Source organism: Elephantulus edwardii, unplaced genomic scaffold, assembly GCF_000299155.1.
Source record: "Elephantulus edwardii isolate Elephantulus edwardi_28Jun2011 unplaced genomic scaffold, EleEdw1.0 scaffold00017, whole genome shotgun sequence".
NCBI lineage: Eukaryota > Metazoa > Chordata > Mammalia > Macroscelidea > Macroscelididae > Elephantulus > Elephantulus edwardii.
The window spans coordinates 24,786,989-24,806,696 of record NW_006399767.1 but is presented as its reverse complement, the minus strand read 5'-3'; the positions used below and the strand labels follow the sequence as shown (position 1 = coordinate 24,806,696).

Genomic DNA, 19,708 nt, shown 5'->3' with positions numbered 1-19,708 from the left:
AAATGCAATCATTCTATCTCCAGCTTCATTCCTGTCACCAAGCCTGTTTTCCGACTACTGATTCTTCTTCTCTGTTCCCAACTTTTGCATTCCAGCCACCCATTATTATCAATGTATCTTGATTGCATGTTCGATCTATCTCCGACTGTAAAAGTTGGTAGAAATCATCTATTTCTTTTTCTTTGGCTCAAGGAATAATAGTTTAAATAATACTATTACTTAATACTAGTTTTAATAATAGAGGCAAAGTCAAAAAAGAGGCTGATGTCAATCACAGAAGACTGTGAAGGTGAGGATTCCAGTTTGAAGCCTATGATTTTTCACAGCAACAAAAGCAGCAAAGAGAGAAAGAAATCAGCTCCCACCCACCCACCCCCAAGCCCTGCTCCAGGTCACTGTGTTAGTGAACCATTGTACCAAGTGGGAGTTGTATATTGCTCAGATAGATCAAGGGATAGTTTTTGAAAAAGTAAAACTCAGTTGCTGTTGAGTTGGCTGTGACTCATGGCTTCTCCATGGGTGTCACAGTGAAACTGCTCCATAGGGATTTAGTGCCTGGTTTTTCAGAAGTAGATCCCAGAGCTTTTATCCCGAAGCATCGCTGGTGAACTCACACTTCAGACCTTTCAGTTAGTAGCAGGCAGTGAGAGCAGTTGAGAGTTCTTGATAAAAGAAAGTCAGAAAATAATGCTTGAGATTTTTATGATCCAGCTTTCATTTCATTTGTCTTGGGTTGCTTTGGAGGGGAGTCGGGAGATTTACTAGCAGGAAAATGCCTGAATGAGACATAAATAAATAAATGAGACGAGTTTGGGGTAGTGGGTGATGTTACTGCAGTAGTTCTTACAAGTAATAATTAGGTTCTGAACCAAAGCAGTGACCACATGGTTGTTGTTGTTGTTATGTGCCTTCGAGTCGCTTGCGACTCATAGCGACCCTATGTACAACAGCCCTAAACCCTGCTCTATCCTGTGCCAATCTCACTGCCTCTGACACATCCATTCTGATTACCCCAGTCACTGAATCAATCCACCTCATAAAGGGTCTTCCGCTCCTGCGCTCTCCCTTCACCCTCCCAAGCATGATGTCCCTCTCCAAAGACCTGTCTCTCCTTACATGTCCAAAGTATGTCAGGCGAAGCCCCAGAATCCTTGCATCCAAGGAGCAGCCTGGTTTAACACTCTCTAGGATGAATCTGTTTGTTTTCTTGGTAGTCCATGGTAAATTCAATACTCTTCTCCAGCACCACAGCTCAAAGGCGTCAATTCTTCTATCCTCCGACCACATGGTTAGAAAGGAAAAAAAAAAGAGAAGTTTCCAATGTTAAGATTTTAGTTCTATTATCTTGATGTAATTGTTAGAAACTATAGAACCCTCACTGAATAGCACAGGTAGTGCTGCACTGTTGTTGTTGTTGTTACATGCCATCAAGTCACTTACGACTCATAGTGACCCCATGCACAATAGCTCTAACCTTTGTCCTATCCTGAGCCTATCTCACTGTCTCTGACACACCTACCCCATTACCTACCTCCTAGTTTTTCCTAAAACAGGCCCTATTGGTTATGCTAAATGCATTCTGCAGTAGTATACATTTTTACCAAATAAACTTTGCATTCAAGAAATGGTTAGCAATTAACTCCACTGTTAAATTCCCTGTGTTTCCATTTGAAGCTGTACTCTTTCGGTATTTTAAAATTTGGCCCCCAAGTTACTCTGGTAAAGCTTTCAGGCCTACCAATCATGGACAGTTTTTACTTATGTAATCACTGCAGATAAAGATGTTATTGTTTACTGTTGATTTGGGACCAACTCATAGCTAAGCCTCCAGGGGGTTTTCAGAGGCAGTAAATCACAAGAAAGGGATTGCCCACGGTAGATAAAGTCTTCTTTAAACGTAGTGTCATAATTGACAAAAAAAGCCATTTCTCTCAGAAACTAGAACTCAAAGGCTAGAGGACAGTAAGTCAAAAGTCACTGCTTTTGAATCACCTAGTGACCCTCCAGTAGGTTTTTAAAGCCATAAGTTGCTTGAAAGGAGAATCCTGAGAGCCACTCAAACCATCACAGAAATGTGGCCATTTGGCAAGAGAACAGCATTACAACTTTGCCAGAGACAGAACTTAGTATATAATTTCATATGATTGAAGCAAAAAAGACCTGTTTTCCTTCTTAATATATTGTGGAGATAATACTTTTCTCATATATTATACATATTATTCATCTTTAGAAATAACATGAGAAATGGTTTGCAGATAGTGTTTACAACATGGACTGTGAGTCTCATATACTGAATGTTCAGCCTTTCTTAGGAAGAACATAAAACTTGACCCTCATTGTAAGTAGTCAGAAGCCTTTTAAACAGGTTTACCAATCTTAACAGCATTTCTGGAGACTTTATATACTATAAAACTACCTGTTGGAGAGTAGAAACAGTCTAGTTTTTTTCTCATGTATAGTTTATATTATGGGATTGCTATTTAGTTAACTGTGTTCTAGAAAAAGTGTAGGGGAACTGAATTTTTTTTTCCATTGGCAACAGATTTTATTTTCATTAGGGAACTGAATTTTTGTAAATCGAATCACGGGTATTTCCAGTTATCTTTGATATCATATGCAAGCAAGAGTCTGCTGAAGATTATCCAAAAACGACTGGAAGAGCACATCAACAGAGAACTGCCAGGAGTGCAGACTGGGTTTAGAAGGGGTCATGATACAAGGGATATTGTAGCTAATGTAAGATGGATCTTGGCTAAAAGCAGGGAGTACCAGAGGAATGTGTATCTGTGTTTCATTGATTATGCAAAGGCATTTGACTGTGTGGATCATAACAAACTGTGGCTGACTCTGAGAAGAATGGGAATCCCAGAACACTGATCGTGCTAATGCGAAACCTATACTTGGACCAAGAGGCAGTCGGCAGAACAGAGCAGGGGAACACTGCATGGTTCAAAATTGGGAATGGCGTACGCCAGGGATGTGTCCTGTCTCCGTACCTTTTCAACCTGTATGCAGAACAGATTATCTGGGAGGCTGGGCTCTATGAGGAGAAATGTTGGGTCAAGATTTGTGGAAGATCTCTCTGCATTATACAGATGACATAGCCCTGCTTGCTGAAACTGAGGAGGACCTGAAACGCTTGCTGAAGAGGGTCAAGGACTGCAGCCTCCAGTATGGATTGAGGCTCAATGCCAAGAAGACAAAGATTCTCACCACTGGACCAATTGTCAGCATCAGGATGGATGGTGAAGAGATTGAGATTGTCAGCAGCTTTAGTTTGCTTGGCTGCACAGTCAACACTCTTGGCACCAACAGCCAGGAAATTAAAAGACATATTACAATAGGAAAGTCTGCTGTTAGGGACCTCTCCAAAGTACTGAAGAGCAGTGGTGTCACAATGGAGACTAAGGTGCACCTCATACAGGGTATGGTCTTTGCAATCACTTGCTATGCATCCAAGAGCTGGACAATGACTAAATAGGCTAGAAGGTGAATTGATACCTTTGAGTTGTGGTGATGGAGAAGAGTATTGAATATACCATGGACTGCTAAGAAAACAAATAGGTTCATCCCAGAGAGCGTTAAACCAGGCTGCTCTTTGGAAGCAAGGATTCTGGAACTTCATCTGACATACTTTGGACATGTTGCAAGGAGAGACCAATCCTTGGAGAAGGACGTCATGCTTGGGAGCGTGGAGGGACGGCACAGAAGAGGAAGACCCTTGATGAGGTGGATTGATTCAGTGACTGGGGTAATCGAGGTAGGTGTGTTGGAGACAGTGCGATTGGCAGAGGATAGAGCAGGATTTAGGGCTGTTGTACATAGGGTCGCTATGAGTCGCAGGTGACTTGACAGCACATAACAACAACCACCATGTGTAAGGTGCTCTGGTAGCCTAGTGATAAGAATCTGCCCTGCAAATCCAAAGGCATATAGTTTGAACATACCAGTGGCTCCCTGGGAGGAAGATGGGAAGTCTCCGCCCATGAGATTAAAACTACCTCTGAAAACCCTCCAGAGGGTCAGCTATGGGTCGGTTTTGACTCAATGGTACACAACAATAGCACTGTGTGTTAAGATGTTATGCATTGGCTTAAGTAGTAAACAGCCAGAGCCCTCTCAAAGCTTATGGAGCAGTAAAAGATGTTAGACAAAAATAAGTAAGCAAACATAGTGATTATAGATTGTGGTAAGCACTAGTGTTAGGATTAAGAATACCAGAGAATTTGTCACTCTTCTATGGAGTAGTGGGAGTGGTTACAGAGGAGGTGAAGTGTAAACTGAGACTTGAAGTTGAGAAGACTCTATTCGTGTAAAACTTGACAGGAGACAAGTGACATTGTTCCAAACAGGCAATTCTTAAAGACAAAAACTGTATTAGTTGAATAGAAAACATTTTCTAATTATCAATTTGCATAATCAGAAAATAAATCAGATGAGAGAAATTGCATAGAAAATTCTTCAGGAATCCTGTGACAGAAGAGGGTGCATGGAGACTAACGCTCAAGTTCGTCATCTGTCACCACTTTTCAATTTTCAAACTTGACTGTCCGATTTTCCTAAAATTCTCAAAACTTGTTAATTGGTAATCATTCAGCACTAAACCTAGATCTCGATTTTAAACTAACCAAAACACCAAACTTGCTGCCACAGAGTCTAGTTTGACATATAGCTTGACCCTCCATCAAATTTCTAAGTCTGTAAATCTGTACAAGAAGAAACTGCCTGTCTTTCTCCAAGAGCAGATTGTGGATTTGAACTGCTCCTTGCAGCTAGATCTGCCTGCCACGTCACACACTATGCCACCGGAGCTCCTTAATTTTGCACTAGGAATTAGTGTATTTCCTACGTATCAACTAGTCTTGTTGCCTGTGCTGTGTTACTCTATTACTCCATACATGTTCGCCTGGCTTCAAAAAGCACCTCTCATAACTAAAACTCATCACCATCAAGTCAGAACTCAGCTGATTCTACAGTGGGTTTTTCTGATTCTTAGCTTTACTTAGAAAATGTGTCTTGGGTTTATTATTGTATCTCCATGAAATCGGCATATTTTTAACCAGTTGCCTTAAACTATAAAGTACATCGATTCTAATAACTTTTACCTAAAGAAAGGAAGTTGAATGTTAAGAGTAATGTCAAGAGTAATTTGATATCCTACTGTTCCCTAGTGGCATAGTTGATAACATATTGCACTGCTAATTGAAAAGTTCTAATCCATCAGCTGCTTTTCAGGAGAAAGATGGACTGTATCATCCTATGAAGACTTATAGAGTGGGAAAGCTGATGGAGGGATCCCCGTGGGTGTACATCCACTCCATGGCATGAACTTGGTTGCCGTTTTGATAAGAACAGGCAGTAGAGGGGTGCCCTCTGCTGGCTGAGTGTCACTCATTTCTCTAATCAGGCTTCTAGAAGACATGCTCTAGCGTTCGGCGTTGGGATCTTCTTGCAAACCTTGACCCTGTCAGATTACAAACTCTTTAGGTCAAACCTTAAGGAAATATTCACAAATAGGCTTACACTCCCCCAGCTCCTGTGCTTCCCTTCACCCCTCTCTATAGCCTTTGCTTACCAGTGCTCTTTGCTTGGTTCAAGCTTTGGTGGAAGGTAAGATAGATGTGGACATGAACTGATTAAAATGTTTTTTGCTTTCACCTGCTGTCTTTGGCAACTGAGTACCTGCTGAAGTCTTTATATCTTACTAATGAGTGATGTTGATAGGTACACATGGTAAATAACAAGTGGATATGTGTGTGGTAGCATTTTTAATCTTTGTACAGAAGGAGTATATTCTACTTGAAGTGACCAACACTCAGAAGCTTTGGACTGACTAGATGAAGTCACTGTTTTGGGCTTTTTTTTTCTTTCTTTTCTTTCTTTCTTTCTTTTTTTTTTTTACTTGTTAGAGTTTTTTATTTTTGTTTTATTTTTTGTTTGTTTTGTTTGTTATTTTTCATTTTTATTTTGTCCCAACATTTTCCTTTATAGTCCACCATTAGATATTGATCAGTTGAAGCTCATTTTAAGACTCGTTGGAACCCCAGGGGCTGAGCTCTTGAAGAAAATCTCCTCAGAGTCTGTGAGTTGATGCTTTGATTGTACTTGTCTGCCCTGTCAGGAACCTCAGTTCCTCCTTACTTCTACTGTTTTCCTCCCATCACTCGATGCTCTGACCCGGGTATGTTTGTAAGCACTTACATGACTTCCAGGATGAGATATATGTGAATGCATGTGTGTGTGTGACTATGTTTTTTCTTTCTCTTTCTCTCTTTCTTTCCCTCTCATCGTGGTTTCTGATTAAATCATGGGCGCCTCTAGTAGGCAATAATATCAAAGTAAAGCAATGAGATTTGAGATCAATTCATTGCAAGAGATTAATGGAAAATTTGGTTCTTTGTTCTCAAGCTTTAACTTCATCTTTGTCAATAGTCACGCATTCTCAAAAAAATTTTCACTTTCTGTGTAATGCTTGTTCTCAGAACACAAGCTTTACCGTGGATTGGTCGAGGTTCACCACTAGTGAAATGTACATTGATCTGCATGTTGTTGCCCTTTTCTAGAAGTTATTTATGTAGCATGAACAACGCACACATCCTGTGTAGGGAATTCCATTCCCAGCAAGCACACGGGACTTGTAGAGGGCTACCTCACGACAGGGTCCTCGGCCTGCTCAAAGGAAACACCCCCTTGCTGACACCTCAGAGTTACAGGAGGGTGGCTTAAAGCCTTCCTCCCACAGCTTCCCTTTGTGAACACACACTGAATAACGTGAGAAGCAGCTCTGGAGCTCGTGCTTTCCTGTTTCTCAGCAGGAATTTAAAGAGAAGCCATGGGAATGTGACCCCTGCTCACTTTGGCCATGATTTCCTGCTTTTGGTCATTTTCTTGAGCCAGAGACATGGGTGAAGCCATGAAAGTCCAGTATTTCTTCCCTCTCCCCTCTATTCCTGCCAACCCTGGCTGCCACCATGCACTTGGATGAAAGGGGAAAAGAACTGTTGAGCTGACCTCTAGTTGTACCTTCCCAGATTCTCCTCCCAACATTTCAGACTGAAGGGGCCCCTTTTCCCAGTGGGAAGACTGCTGGGTAGCTTCAGGCAGGCATGAGCAGGTGAGTTTGAACTGTTCATCATGTCATTGACAAAATAAAGGATACCATCATTTGGTATGTATTTGATGCATTTCTTAAGAAACAACACAACCCAGTGTATTTCTGAGTTTCTACTTTAAAGGATGTGCTAGTCGTATTTGACTAAGACGAGTGAACAACAACAACAAAAAACAAACATAGAAAGCCTGTGATTTTGCCCAAGTCATGCACAGAGTCACTTGGCAGAGCTGAGTATAGATCCCAGATGTTCTGATAACAGGGTCCACACTATAATTTCAAGTGATTGCACACGACTTGAAAGTCTTTGTCAGCTATTGACCATGACATCAGCCCAAAAGAGTGTTTGTTGCTTTATGAAATGCAGAAGCTGGATTGGAGTTACATCAAGGATGATAAGAGATGATGCTTAGAGACAGAGAGCCTTTCTTTTTCTTTTTTTTTTTTTAAAGGCATTTTGCTTACAAAGATTCGCTAGTAAAGAAACTTGGGGATAGAGATAGAAGCCTATACAGGACCTTAGTTAGCTGATGAATAGTGCTAATGAGGCTGAGACAGCAAATTCTTATCCTGTCTAGGAATAACTGCCAGTGTCTCCCCAGTATTATCTCCCACTCCCTAACCATCTGTCCTATAAATATATGCTGTTGGTCGCCAAAAAAATTCTAAAAGAGAAAGTATGGGCAGAGTAGTAATATTTATCGTTATTCCATGCATGACATGTTAATGTTGTGTCTTTATGTGAAACGAGACACCTCTTTCTTCCTTTTTTTTTTTTTTTTTTTTTGTTGTTGTTACCTCTTACTTCTTAATGGACATTTATATTTATGTCTAAAGATGGACACAGTAAGCTTTTAAGCACTTGAATACAGTCTTTCTCAAATGATACTGTGTTAAATGTAGGTATAATTGTTGTTGTTGTTGTTGTTGTTGTTGTTGTTGTTGTTGTTAGGTGCCTTCGAGTCCTAGACGACTCATAGCGACCCTATGAACGAAAGGCCTGAGCACTGTTCGTAAATAGAGTTTCCGGAGGCAAGCCATTTCGGAAGTGGATGCCGCTCCTGCTTCCAGGCTTGATTTAGTCGGGAAGCTCCAGCCAACACTGTCCACCATGGGTACCCATTACCACGTTTGGCACAGGCTTATTTTCCTACGTAGTTGTGGCAAGTAGACAAAAGTAGACAGTCAAAAGCCTAAAAACCAGGCCTGTTGCCACCAAGACAAGTCCACCTCATGATGACATTAGTGGCACTGCCCAAGTATTTGCTTATCTTGAATGGAAGCGCGTAATGGATGGTGCACACAGTGGAAAAAATAACAAAGACAGGTAAGTGAAACTGTTCAAAGATTTGAGGGAGGGAAGATTAATTCATTAAGGAATGTAATAAACAGAAAGCCCATAGCTGTTTTCATTGCTCCTTAAACATGATGCCCACATGGATGTAGAATTTCAGTCTCTAAATAGCAGACAGTTCTCTGTCAGAAAAGGTGACAGTGAACGTGTTGACTAAGAGCAGTTTAGGATGTCCTGCCAGCCCATGGACATGAGTCAATTCTGACTCTTCATGATCCTGTCAGAAACAGTAGACCCTCACCATAGAGTCTCAAAGGGAGAAGTACCGTGTCTCTCTCCTGTGGAGCAGCCGGGATGGTCTAACCACTGCCCTTTTGATTGACAGCCAGACGCTTAGCCAACGAGCCACCATGGGTTCTGGATGCACCATAGGGTAGCAGAATCATGATGCACGGCTGAGGATGATTTTTTAAGTGGTGATCAGTAATTATAGTATCAGTGAAAGTTGGGGGGGGGGGTCATATTAAGAAACCAAAAACTCTTTCACTGACTCCCCTCACATTTTTTTCTGGAAATACATTCTTCTTAACCTCCTGACAAGAGGGAGCTGTAATGACCCATTTGAGGAAAGGAGGAAAAACAGAAAATATATAGGCATTCCTTGGAGACATCATGGGTTCACTTTGAAACCACCACAATAAATAAAACAAGTCATACGGATTTTTCTGGCTTCCCAGTGCATATAAAGATCATGATACACTGCACTGTCATGTGTGAAGTGTGTAGTAACATTACAAAAAAGCTTGAAGCGCTTTGAGAATTAACCAAAATGTTACCCCAACCATGAAGTGAACAAATGTTGTTTAAAAAAAAAAGGAAAATAGAAAAAAATTGCCCAGAGACTTGTTTGACACAGAATTGCCACAAACCTCCAATTTGTATTTTTTAAATAACTTAAGCAAAATGCAGTGTTGGCAACACACAGTAAAGCAAGCTCAGTAAAACAAGGTATGTACACTGAACTGGCCAAATATTGTTCACAGAAAAGACAAGGAAATTTGACACGATTCTAACTTTTTTCCTCTTGACGCTCACTTTAGTGGCTCCCTTTGTTTTATATCTCTTGGCACACAGAGCTGTTTGTTATGTAATTTATTTAAAGGTAAATCTAAACTTAGTTGTAGGGCTGTTAAAAGAACTTCATGCTCCTCTAACTTTGGGCTTAGAGGACATAAGACACGAGCTGGTGTACTGGCCCCAGCGCTTCCCTGGTCACCAGCCTTAAATGTGTATTAGCCACAATCCACTCATTTGGAGGTTTGAGTTCAGATCAGGCGCAAATGTGGAAAGATTACAGATGGGAAACTGCAAACAAGTGAACTCACTTGACCATTGTGCTTGTCGAAAATGATCCAACAACAGAAAAAAGGCACTGAATTAGTTGAGGAGAAAGAGGACAGAAAACAGATTTGTGAAAATTTTTTCAAGAAGTGCTCTTGGATGGACTATGATGAATAGTTCTCAAAGTGCAGGTGGATTATTTTTGACATTGATAGTTTAAAAAGTTTGGATATGACAACTTATATACATGCCTCATAGTTCTGCTCTTTTCCTATTATTGCTGCATGTTTTTGCCTGTTTCCTCCCAGATATTTATTAGGTGACATAGTTTCTTTACCAGTGAAGAGATTTCTGGGAGAAATAATTTTGGCATGCTGTAACACTGTTAGCAGCCTGTGACACTAATTTTCACCCTCACCACCTTTCTCCATTTACCATTGTGTGTCTGTGGCATGTATTTTAAGTGTACACAACTAATGTCATTAAACTTGACAGTGCTTATCCACACACACATGCACCTTCCCTTTCCACTTGGGGGCGGAGGGGAGCACCTGGGAGATTCACCAGAAACTCTGCCACAAAAATCTAGTCTCTTCCTTGAATGGGATACAGGATATTTTTTCCTCATTTGACATTGAGTATAAATTTTCTGCATTATCTACCTTTATCCTACCTGCATTTAGGGGTTTGGCCAATAGTTTACTGGCTGCCATCCTAAACCAAGAGGCAGTCTATTTCCAGGAAATCTAAAACATTTAATGTTGGTGCTGAAACTGCAGGGAATTCACTTTCCTTATGTGCATAACCAGTTGTTGGCTCCATGCCGGATGAGGCTCCTACCATTCACAGAAGCATTGCTTTACCCTGCAGACTTGCCTCTAGCTGGGAGGGATGCCGGGTGCGTGGGAGAGTGTGGGATTTTTGTTTGGTTTGGAATGACTTTTTGGCCTTTATAAAAACTTGAAAGTTGTTTTTTGAACTGTGTGCTTAACAATGCCCTTGACTAGGCATCTAAGATATTAACCAGCTTCAGCAGATTATGCGTCTGACGGGGACACCCCCTGCTTATCTCATTAACAGGATGCCAAGCCATGAGGTGAGCACAAGTAGCGTGTACAAGTAGACTAGACAGGAGTGTGTAATTCCAAGGGCCAGATTCACGTTTTATTGCCACTTAATAACCAGCAGTGTTTAATGTAACTGAATGCTTGCATGTCCCAAATACTGAGGCAGTGTCTGCCTGTGCGTTATTGCAAGATATTGAATTTGGATATAAAATGTCATCCAGTCCTGTGGATTAAGAATAACTTCTAGATTTGTAAAAAGAAAATGGTGTTATTTTTATATTTGAATGTTACTACTGATTTAGTGTTCAAGAGCTGTTTGCTTCTTCCTGGGTGTTATGTCTACAGGTAGAGCTACCTACCATCTCGTAAACTTAAGCTGCCTGTATAACACTTTATTTAAAACTTAAAATAGGGAGCTCTGGTGGCCTAGTGGCAAGGAGCTGCAACTACAAGCCCAGAGGCGCACGGTTCGAATCCACCAGATGCTTTGCCGGGGAAGGAGGGACAATCCCCTCCTGTAACAGTCAGATCTGATTTGATGGTACATTCACACAAAAATAAAAATAAAATAAAAAAACTTAAAATAAATCGTTTAATTAGTTTAGCATGCCTATTCTATTCAGATTTTTTAAATTACCAAATAGCATTCTTTATTTATAAACTTAAAAAGATAAAAAATGAAGACCAAAAAGGCACCAACTGCCGAAGTTACACCCCTATTGGATCCAATCCCTATCCCCACAGCCTAGAAAATTAACCCCTCTTCAGAAAACGACACACATTTTGAAAGCAACAATGCCAGGCCTTTTCTTTATGGGCAGGCCAGCAGCCTCGTCCTGGTCCATGGTGTAGCAGCAACAGGTAACTCCGGAAACCAAATAGGAGAGTATGCTGTAAGCAAATGAATAAATCAGAAATTTCAGACTGATGTTGTGGAAGTCTGAAGCATACCTAGCTAATACAGAGGAAACAAAATTGGTGTGCTTCAGTTACAAAGAAGAATTTAGCACTGTGCATGACCTAAAGAGACAGGATATGTGATCTCTTTCCTTCATGCACACAAGAAAACTCTTCATCTCTTGACTAATAAGTTAACAGAATGTGGTAAATAAAGTCTTTTGAATTGTGAGTTGTGAAACTGGAAATAAATGAAATTGCATGTGAGGGAAAAAATGAAGACCAAACCCCTAATATACAAATAATAAAATATAAATATGAACACTTAGGTAGAACTAGATGCTCTGTTTATTTTAACTATTTAACCGAACTCTAGCTGTATCACCAGCGATATTGGGGATACTCCTTTGTTTATAATATTTTGGCAGATTTCAACACAGATCCTTCCCAGCACCTTTTTTCCTACTTTGGCTGTATCCATGTTGCATTTCTATTTATCTCTAATAAAGGAGTGATTATTTTCATCCTTTTATCTACAAGCTTAGTGGGAAGAGCTTGCTTACATCCAGATATATATTGAATTTCTAGAACTTTCTTCCCAAGTAGTAAAGATTCTCAATTGCATTTTAAAATGAGCCTTTCCTACTTGTTCTACACACACTACATAAAAAGGTAGAGTTTCCAAAACTTGTTCTTACCATGTGGGAGAAATAGCAGGAATTCATTAAGGTGATGATCACAAATATATACACACATATACCTTATACTTGTGTTATATTAAAACAAATTGTAAGAGATGGTTAGGGACAGATTGAACGAATTTTATCTCAACTCTTCAGATAAATTCTTTGCAACAGGGGAAGTAACAACAGTTTTATAACTCATACCTAAAATATATTGTTATACGTTAACATTTCTGATTATTCTCAGGACTAATTTTTGTTTTAATCAAGACCATTTGCCTTGATAGGAGAGCACCATCAGTCCTTAAACACAGTTGGCACCTTAAGTTCTTTAGAATGAAGTTTAGATCTGTTTAAGTTGAAGCATCCTAAGAAAATGAGGTGTGGACACTCTTCTATTCCTATTTTACAGAAAGAGGATTCATAACTTGGCCTGAGTTGTAAAGTCAAGATTCAAACTCTAACCAGCCCCATTCTAGAGACCTACAGATCTGTAGACCTACCTACAGGCTCTACCAGCTATAACTGTGCCAGTGATACAAGTGTTATTTGTGTCAGGACTTTTCATTTCCAAAGTGCTTCCATGAGGATATCTTGACTATTACAATAACCATGTGCTATGGAAAGACCAATATTAATATTAACATTTTACTGATTAGGAAGTTGGCAAGTCAGTTGAGACATGCCCAAGAAGATGCAGCTCAGCTTATAAAGTAAGTGGCAGGGCAAAGATTTCTGTGTGGTGGTGGTGGTGGTGTTAAGTGCCGTCGAGTCATAGACAACTCATAGTGACCCTATGAATGAAAGACCTGAACACTTGTATAACTTTCATCATTTCTCAAAGTTCATAGAGTTTCTGGAGGCAAGCTATTTGGGAAGTGGATGCCACTCCTGCTTCCAAGCTTGTTTTAATCGGGGAGCACCACCAAACCCTATGACACTGATGTGTCAAACGTAATAATGGTTTCTGTGTGGTCCGTGTAATTTATACCACCTATTTGTAAAGACAATTCTCTATTACTCTTAATAGTTTGTTTTTAAAATTATTTTTAAATGTGCTTAAACCTCTTTGAAGAATAGTGAGTTTATGTTCACTGTCTTCGTTACCAGAGTTTCTTCTTGTTAGCAAGACTTAATATTGATATTCTGTTAATATACTAAGAGCACCTCCGGCGCATCAGCAACAGACTACGTGTACGACCAACCATTATGCCAATTTTAGTTATTTAGAAATGTTACTGGGTACAGATAAGTTACTTACATATTTTTCTTTCCTATTTTAGGCTTCTGATCCTGTGATCAGAGAGCTAATGAAAGAAAACTAAATCGTTTAGCCTTCCTGCTCACTTGAAATATAGCTGGGAGAGCTGTCAGGAATAAACACAGGTGACAATCATGAATAAGGAAGTTAGGATGGTAATAAGAATATAAAGTTTGAAGAATATCAAAGACAGTAAAAAACATAGAGCTGGGCAACTTTGTCAACAATTAACACTTTTTTTTAACACTTGTTCCCTGACCAATAATCTTTGAGGACAGAAAATTTAAAGAATTGTCATTCTGAAAACCCTTGTTTTTACAGGCAAGAAACTATATTCAGTCTTTGACCCAGATGCCGAAAATGAACTTTGCAAATGTATTTATTGGTGCCAATCCCCTGGGTAAGTTGACTGTGTCCTCTTCTAACGGGCACTGAATTGATTATAATACAAGTTAGGAATCTAAAGAAGAATTTTTCCTTGTGATTAAATGTTGTTAGGTGCCATAAAGTCAACTATGATTGTGATTGAATAATGTACCATCATTTCAGTCTTGGAAGGTGATAAATATGTATCACCTGTATTTGTGTTGTCTAATTTTTTTTTCATCAGATGCTGCATATATACTATAGTCACATAGGATTTGGTGGGGGAATGGGCTGGTACAGTGGAGAAAGTAATGGAAATGATGGAAGAAGAGATTGGGGAAGGCAGGAAGACAGCAGTGCAGAGGAAAGCTTGTGACTGTTCACAACTGCTGTTACTTTATAGTCTCCCAGACTGAGGCGCGTATTTAGGACCCTCCAGGAGTTCAGTGGACCCACCACGTAGCATGCTGTATATATGCTAGCTCTGAACCCTGCCCTATCCTGAGCCAATTTCACTGTCTCCAACATACTTACTCCCATTACCCCAGTTACTGTGTCAGTCCAGCTCATCCTCTCTTGTGCTGGCCCTCTACCCTTCCAAGCATAATGTCCTTCTCCAAGGACTAGTCCCTCTTGGCAACATGCCCAAAGTATGTGAAACAGAGCTTCAAAATCCTTGCCTCCAAGGAGCAGCTCAGTTTCACCCTTTCCAGGACATACCTGGTTGTTCTCTTTGCAGCCCATAGTGTGTTCAATATTCTTCAGCACCACAGCTCAAAGGCATCAATTCTTTTTCTATCATCATTAGTCATTGTCCGGCTCTCTGATGCATAGCAAGTAATTGTGAAGACCAGGGCCTAAAGGTTAGATGATTCTATCTTAAGTGCTTTGTTTTTAGTGCTTATTGAGAAGAGGGTCAGTGTTGCTGTGATAATTCTTACACTGATTGGCTTACACTCTTAGAAGTGTAGAGCAGTTATGGACGAGACTGCATCAGTCTTGGTGATAAAAAATATGCTAGACCTTGGCTGAGTCACTCTCATATCCAAGAATGAATTCACAAACTCATCAGAGACATTCAGAATTCCACTGAGGTTGGTTTAGGTTTGCATCTGCGTGCCAGGTGTTCTTGTTGGTTTTGCTTGATATACTTGAGCTGTATTACCCAGTTCATTGGAAGGAGGAGTGGCATCCACTTCCATAATAGCTTGCCTCCGGAAACCCTATGAACCTGGAAAGAGGATGAAAGGCACCCAAGCTTCAAGGACTCTCCTTCATAGGGTTGCTATGAGTCGCCTGCAACTCGACAGCACTTAACAACAACAACAACATTACCCATTTCAAGAATCTGTGAGAATTCTGGCTTGAAAGGACTTAAACATTGATTACTTAATTAAGACATGGTGTATTGATGGCTTTCTTTTTTTCTATTTTCTTTTTTTGTAATTTTTTATTGTGCTTTTAATGAAAGTTTACAGAAAACTTGCATTTTCCATTCATTCATTGTTGCACATTTTCCTCCCTACCCCTGCCCCAATTCACTTTTCACTTTAAAAAATTCATTCATATTTGCACAATTTCGTCCCCTCAACAGTCCACCTGCTATGTGCCTCTTATTATGGACTGTTGTCATGCAAATAATGCCTAATCATGTATTGCTTTTAAAAAGTTCTCTCCCTCATCTGTGCCAATGCAGTGTCATTACTGATCCCCTATTTTCTTAGTTTTCCCACAACCCCCAGTGTCAGTCCTGTTTTATAACAGTGGCATTATGCAGTATTTGGCCTTTTGTGACTGAGATATTTCACTCAGCATAATGTTCTCCAGGGTCACCCATTTTGTATAATATTGCATGAGTTCCTTATTTTTCAGTGCTGTGTAGTATTCCATTGTGTGAATATACCAGAGCTTCTCCATTCATTTGTTGATGGGTACTTGGGTTTCTTCCATCTGTTTGCTATTGTGAACAACACAGCAATAAACATGAATGTGGACTGGTAGCTTTTTAGTCTGTCATTGTATCTTGATTTTTTTCTCATCAAATTAGCCTTGAGTTATAGACTTGGCAGTATAAACTGCTGGCAGCCTCAACAAAATTTCTTACCCTGTGTATCTGGGAATGATAGGAAATATGTGCATCCTGGCAGCTTCTCTGGGTCACACACATCCCTAGTCCTCAGAATCATGACATTATGACTTTCAAAAGACCTGGTCACCACTTTGCAGTGCACTGACTGTGAGTTGGTGGTAGGATTTGGTCCATCTGGTGCTCAGCACTGCACTTCTCTGTAAGTTCAATGTGCTTTTCAGCTCATTGCCAGACAGTGATGTCACCTCAAGAGGCTCCTCTTGTTTGGCAGACAGGACATGATGTTACTGATCATGAACTCATGCCCAGCAAGTTAACTGAATAGGAACAGGCAAATATTACCAGCTCCATTTTATCCATCACTGACTTCATGTTGCATTATTATTCCCAAAATATGAATTAAAACTTGAGCAGCCCTTTGATATTAATCAGTGTACTTATGTGTGTCAAGACCTTTGAGGGGTCTTTCTTATCCCTATCCTTATTCCTCATCAAAGGCAACAGTTATAAAGATATAGTACTTCTTACCCTAGGAATCACAAACTCATCATAGCCATATTTGATTATAAAACCAACAGCTGGTAAGTATTTTTCTAGTAAGAAAAGACTTAAGAGAATACCCAGCTGTGCAATTTTATTACTACTTTAAAGTCAAACTAGATTGAGCACGTGAATATTCACTTTGTTTCTATATATCCTCGAAATCCCATCTCTCACTTGGATTAATCTGGAATTTGGGCTGCAACTCCAGGGTCAATTATTGCCTCCAGTTTATTCAACAATAGGTGGGTTCAGGAAGCTGGCCTCTAGTTCACTAATTCACCCCTTTTCTTCATTTAATGAATCATCAATAATTTGTAAAATCACAAAAACTTTTCCGTTTTACTGAAGTGATAAACAGTGCCCATGGCAGTATCTATTCTCCCATGTTTGGAAACTGAAAGCATATTTTCTTGAAAGAAAGGAAAATCATCATTTTGTAATCCTTATTGAAATAATTTTGGCGAGGAAAAGTCAATGGATGCTAAAAGCCATTAATTAAGTGAAAGATTTACAGGAAGTGATCCCATGGAGTACTTGATTGAAGCCAGGAGGAAAACATTAACCCAGTGATCACATTTGATGCTTTGATTAATTTAATATGAAATATATAGCATCACATAGAAAATATTCTTGCCAACAATGTTTAAGTCCGTTCTTATAAGAGTTTTATATTTAACTTTTTTCAGAGAATATGCTCAGTACCAATAAGCTGTCTTTGATGGTTCATTCTTAAGACAACTGGGAGATCTTTTCAGGTTATAGTTGGGTAAAGAGATTATTTAGAAGGTGAGGGACTGTTCTAGATTAAAAATTACTAATGAGACGCAGTTAAATGATCCATAATTGAATCCTGGTTGGAGTAAATCAACCATGAAAAACAATTTTAGGATAATTGGAGAAAGTTTAACAGAGATTAGTTTTTAGATTAGATGTGTGTGTTGTTCAGTTGTTGATATGGTGACAGAATTATGATTAAGTAGAAAGATGTCTTTATGCTGAATATTTTGGGATAAAATATCATGTCTATAAATTCATTTTAAAATGGTTTAGCAAAAATACATCAGCATGTATATAATGGTAATCATCATGGCTCCCCAAGCCCCTGAATTCTCAGTTTATTCATTGTTTAAAGGTCTTTTTTGATTAATGTTTATTTACCTTAAATTAGTAAATAAATTATGAGTGGGACAACACCCTACCTGCTTCTTCGCCTTTCACTGTAAGGCTATTGGTCTGTATTGATAATCAATTGACTCTGACAGCAAGTCTTTAGAGAAGTTCCCTAAAAATCCTCCCATCCGTGTTCACATGCAGGCACACATAACATATACAAAAGAATAAAGATGCATTCGAAGCAGAGTTTTTGGAGCTGAATTCTTTGTTTAAGCCTGAAGGATCAAAACCGTGTATTTCCTTCTAAGGTATAACTTCTTGTAACATGTTAAAACTCTTCTTATTTCCTCCCACTTTCCGGACCTGAAGCCGTTGATTTGCTGGAGAAAATGCTGGTTTTGGACTCAGATAAGAGGATCACAGCAGCCCAGGCCCTCGCACATGCCTACTTTGCTCAGTACCACGATCCTGACGATGAACCAGTGGCCGATCCTTATGATCAGTCCTTTGAAAGCAGGGACCTTCTTATAGATGAGTGGAAAAGTAAGTCCCAAGAGCAGGATGAACATCGGCTTGAGAACTTAGATTTAGAAACCATTCCTAGAAGAATATTCACATGCTGAGTGCTTGCAGTCAGCTCACTGAAACTCTCAGCATCTCTAATGCAGAATGAATATGTTCCTTTTATGGAAATTTTATAGATGATAACACTCTCGGGACCTTTCAGATGCTGGTAACTGATCCCGTTTTGTACATAGCCTTCTCTCATTGCATAAGGCTTTTCATCTGTACATTTGCATCTCTCAGAGATGGGGGCGGGTAAGGAATGGGGCAAAAATCATTTAAGGCGTGTTACTGTAGAACAATTCTGGGACACAGACTTAGATCTAGTTTCTCCTGTGTGCTGTCCTGTGACACAGAATGAAAATCCCAGATAGATTCCAAAAGGCAAACCGGCCTTTCACTGCCACTTGTGGGAGTGCTCTGTTATTCCTGAGCACCTTCTCCAGAGACTTTAAAAAAAGGCTCTTAGTGATGAAAGAAACAAGGGGAAAAAACAGCTATTTTATATGTATCCTTGAATCTATGCCTCAGGCTCTGAGGCAGTTATTTGAAGTAGCCCTTCAAACCACTAATCTGAAAGGAGAAGGAGGATTTGAGGGTTAGAAGTCAGAATGTTTTTCAGTTTAGTGAAACAAGTTTCATCTCTTCTGTCAAGAGAGGTGAAGTCATCTCCATCTTACATTAACATCTTACTTTTCCCCGCTGATTTCCAGGCCTGACATATGATGAAGTCATCAGCTTTGTGCCACCACCCCTTGACCAAGAAGAGATGGAGTCCTGAGAACCTGATTTCTGTTCTGTTGATCCCACTTCACTGTGAGGGGAAGGCCTTTTCATGGGAACTCTCCAAATATTCAAGTGCCTCTTGTAAAGATTTCCTCTGTGCTGGAAGGTGTGTGTGTGTGTGTGTGTGTGTGTGTGTGTGTGTACGTGTAAGCATGCATGTTGTAGTGTGTGCATGTTTGTGTTCTCTATGGAAAGAGAATAGGAGCAAATTAGCTATGGTCACAGTGACTATTTGGCCTTGCAATCACTCTTTGGCAGCCTCTGCCAGCTTCTCTTTGTGAGTGTCAGCGTAGGCAGATAAGAGCTCCCATCTTCTTGTTGTTGTTGTTGTTGTTGTGTACTGTCGGCTTGGAACCTACCCATAACTGACCCTCCGGCAGGTTTTCAGAGGCAGTTAATCACACAGGAGGAGTTTACCCATCATTCTTCTGCAAAGCAGCTGGTGGATTCGAACCGCGTGCCTTCGGGATTACAGCGCAGCTTCTTACCACTCCACCAGAGCTCCCTCTCTTGTTAGGTCTTTGTTAAATACAAAGTGGAAATATTAAACATGCTAGACCCCAGTCATGCTTTTACCATATTGGTCTCTCCTG

At 39.9% G+C, this 19,708-nt stretch overlaps 1 protein-coding gene across 3 annotated transcripts in view; it reads left to right on the top strand.

Annotated features, from left to right (window-relative positions):
* MAPK14 (mitogen-activated protein kinase 14) overlaps positions 1-19,184 on the top strand; it is a 112,432-nt gene extending 93,248 nt beyond the window's left edge. The window contains exons 9-12 of one of the 3 annotated variants that reach the window (XM_006882041.1): positions 6,003-6,082; positions 13,976-14,054; positions 18,135-18,308; positions 19,043-19,184. In XM_006882041.1, the coding sequence (XP_006882103.1) occupies positions 6,003-6,082; positions 13,976-14,054; positions 18,135-18,308; positions 19,043-19,110 (401 nt within the window). In that variant the 3' untranslated portion in view covers positions 19,111-19,184. Of the gene's footprint in view, positions 1-6,002; positions 6,083-10,762; positions 10,843-13,975; positions 14,055-18,134; positions 18,309-19,042 lie in introns of all 3 variants that reach the window. The other 2 variants (XM_006882042.1, XM_006882043.1) reach the window with 2 other exon arrangements.
* Positions 19,185-19,708: the final 524 nt, after the last annotated feature.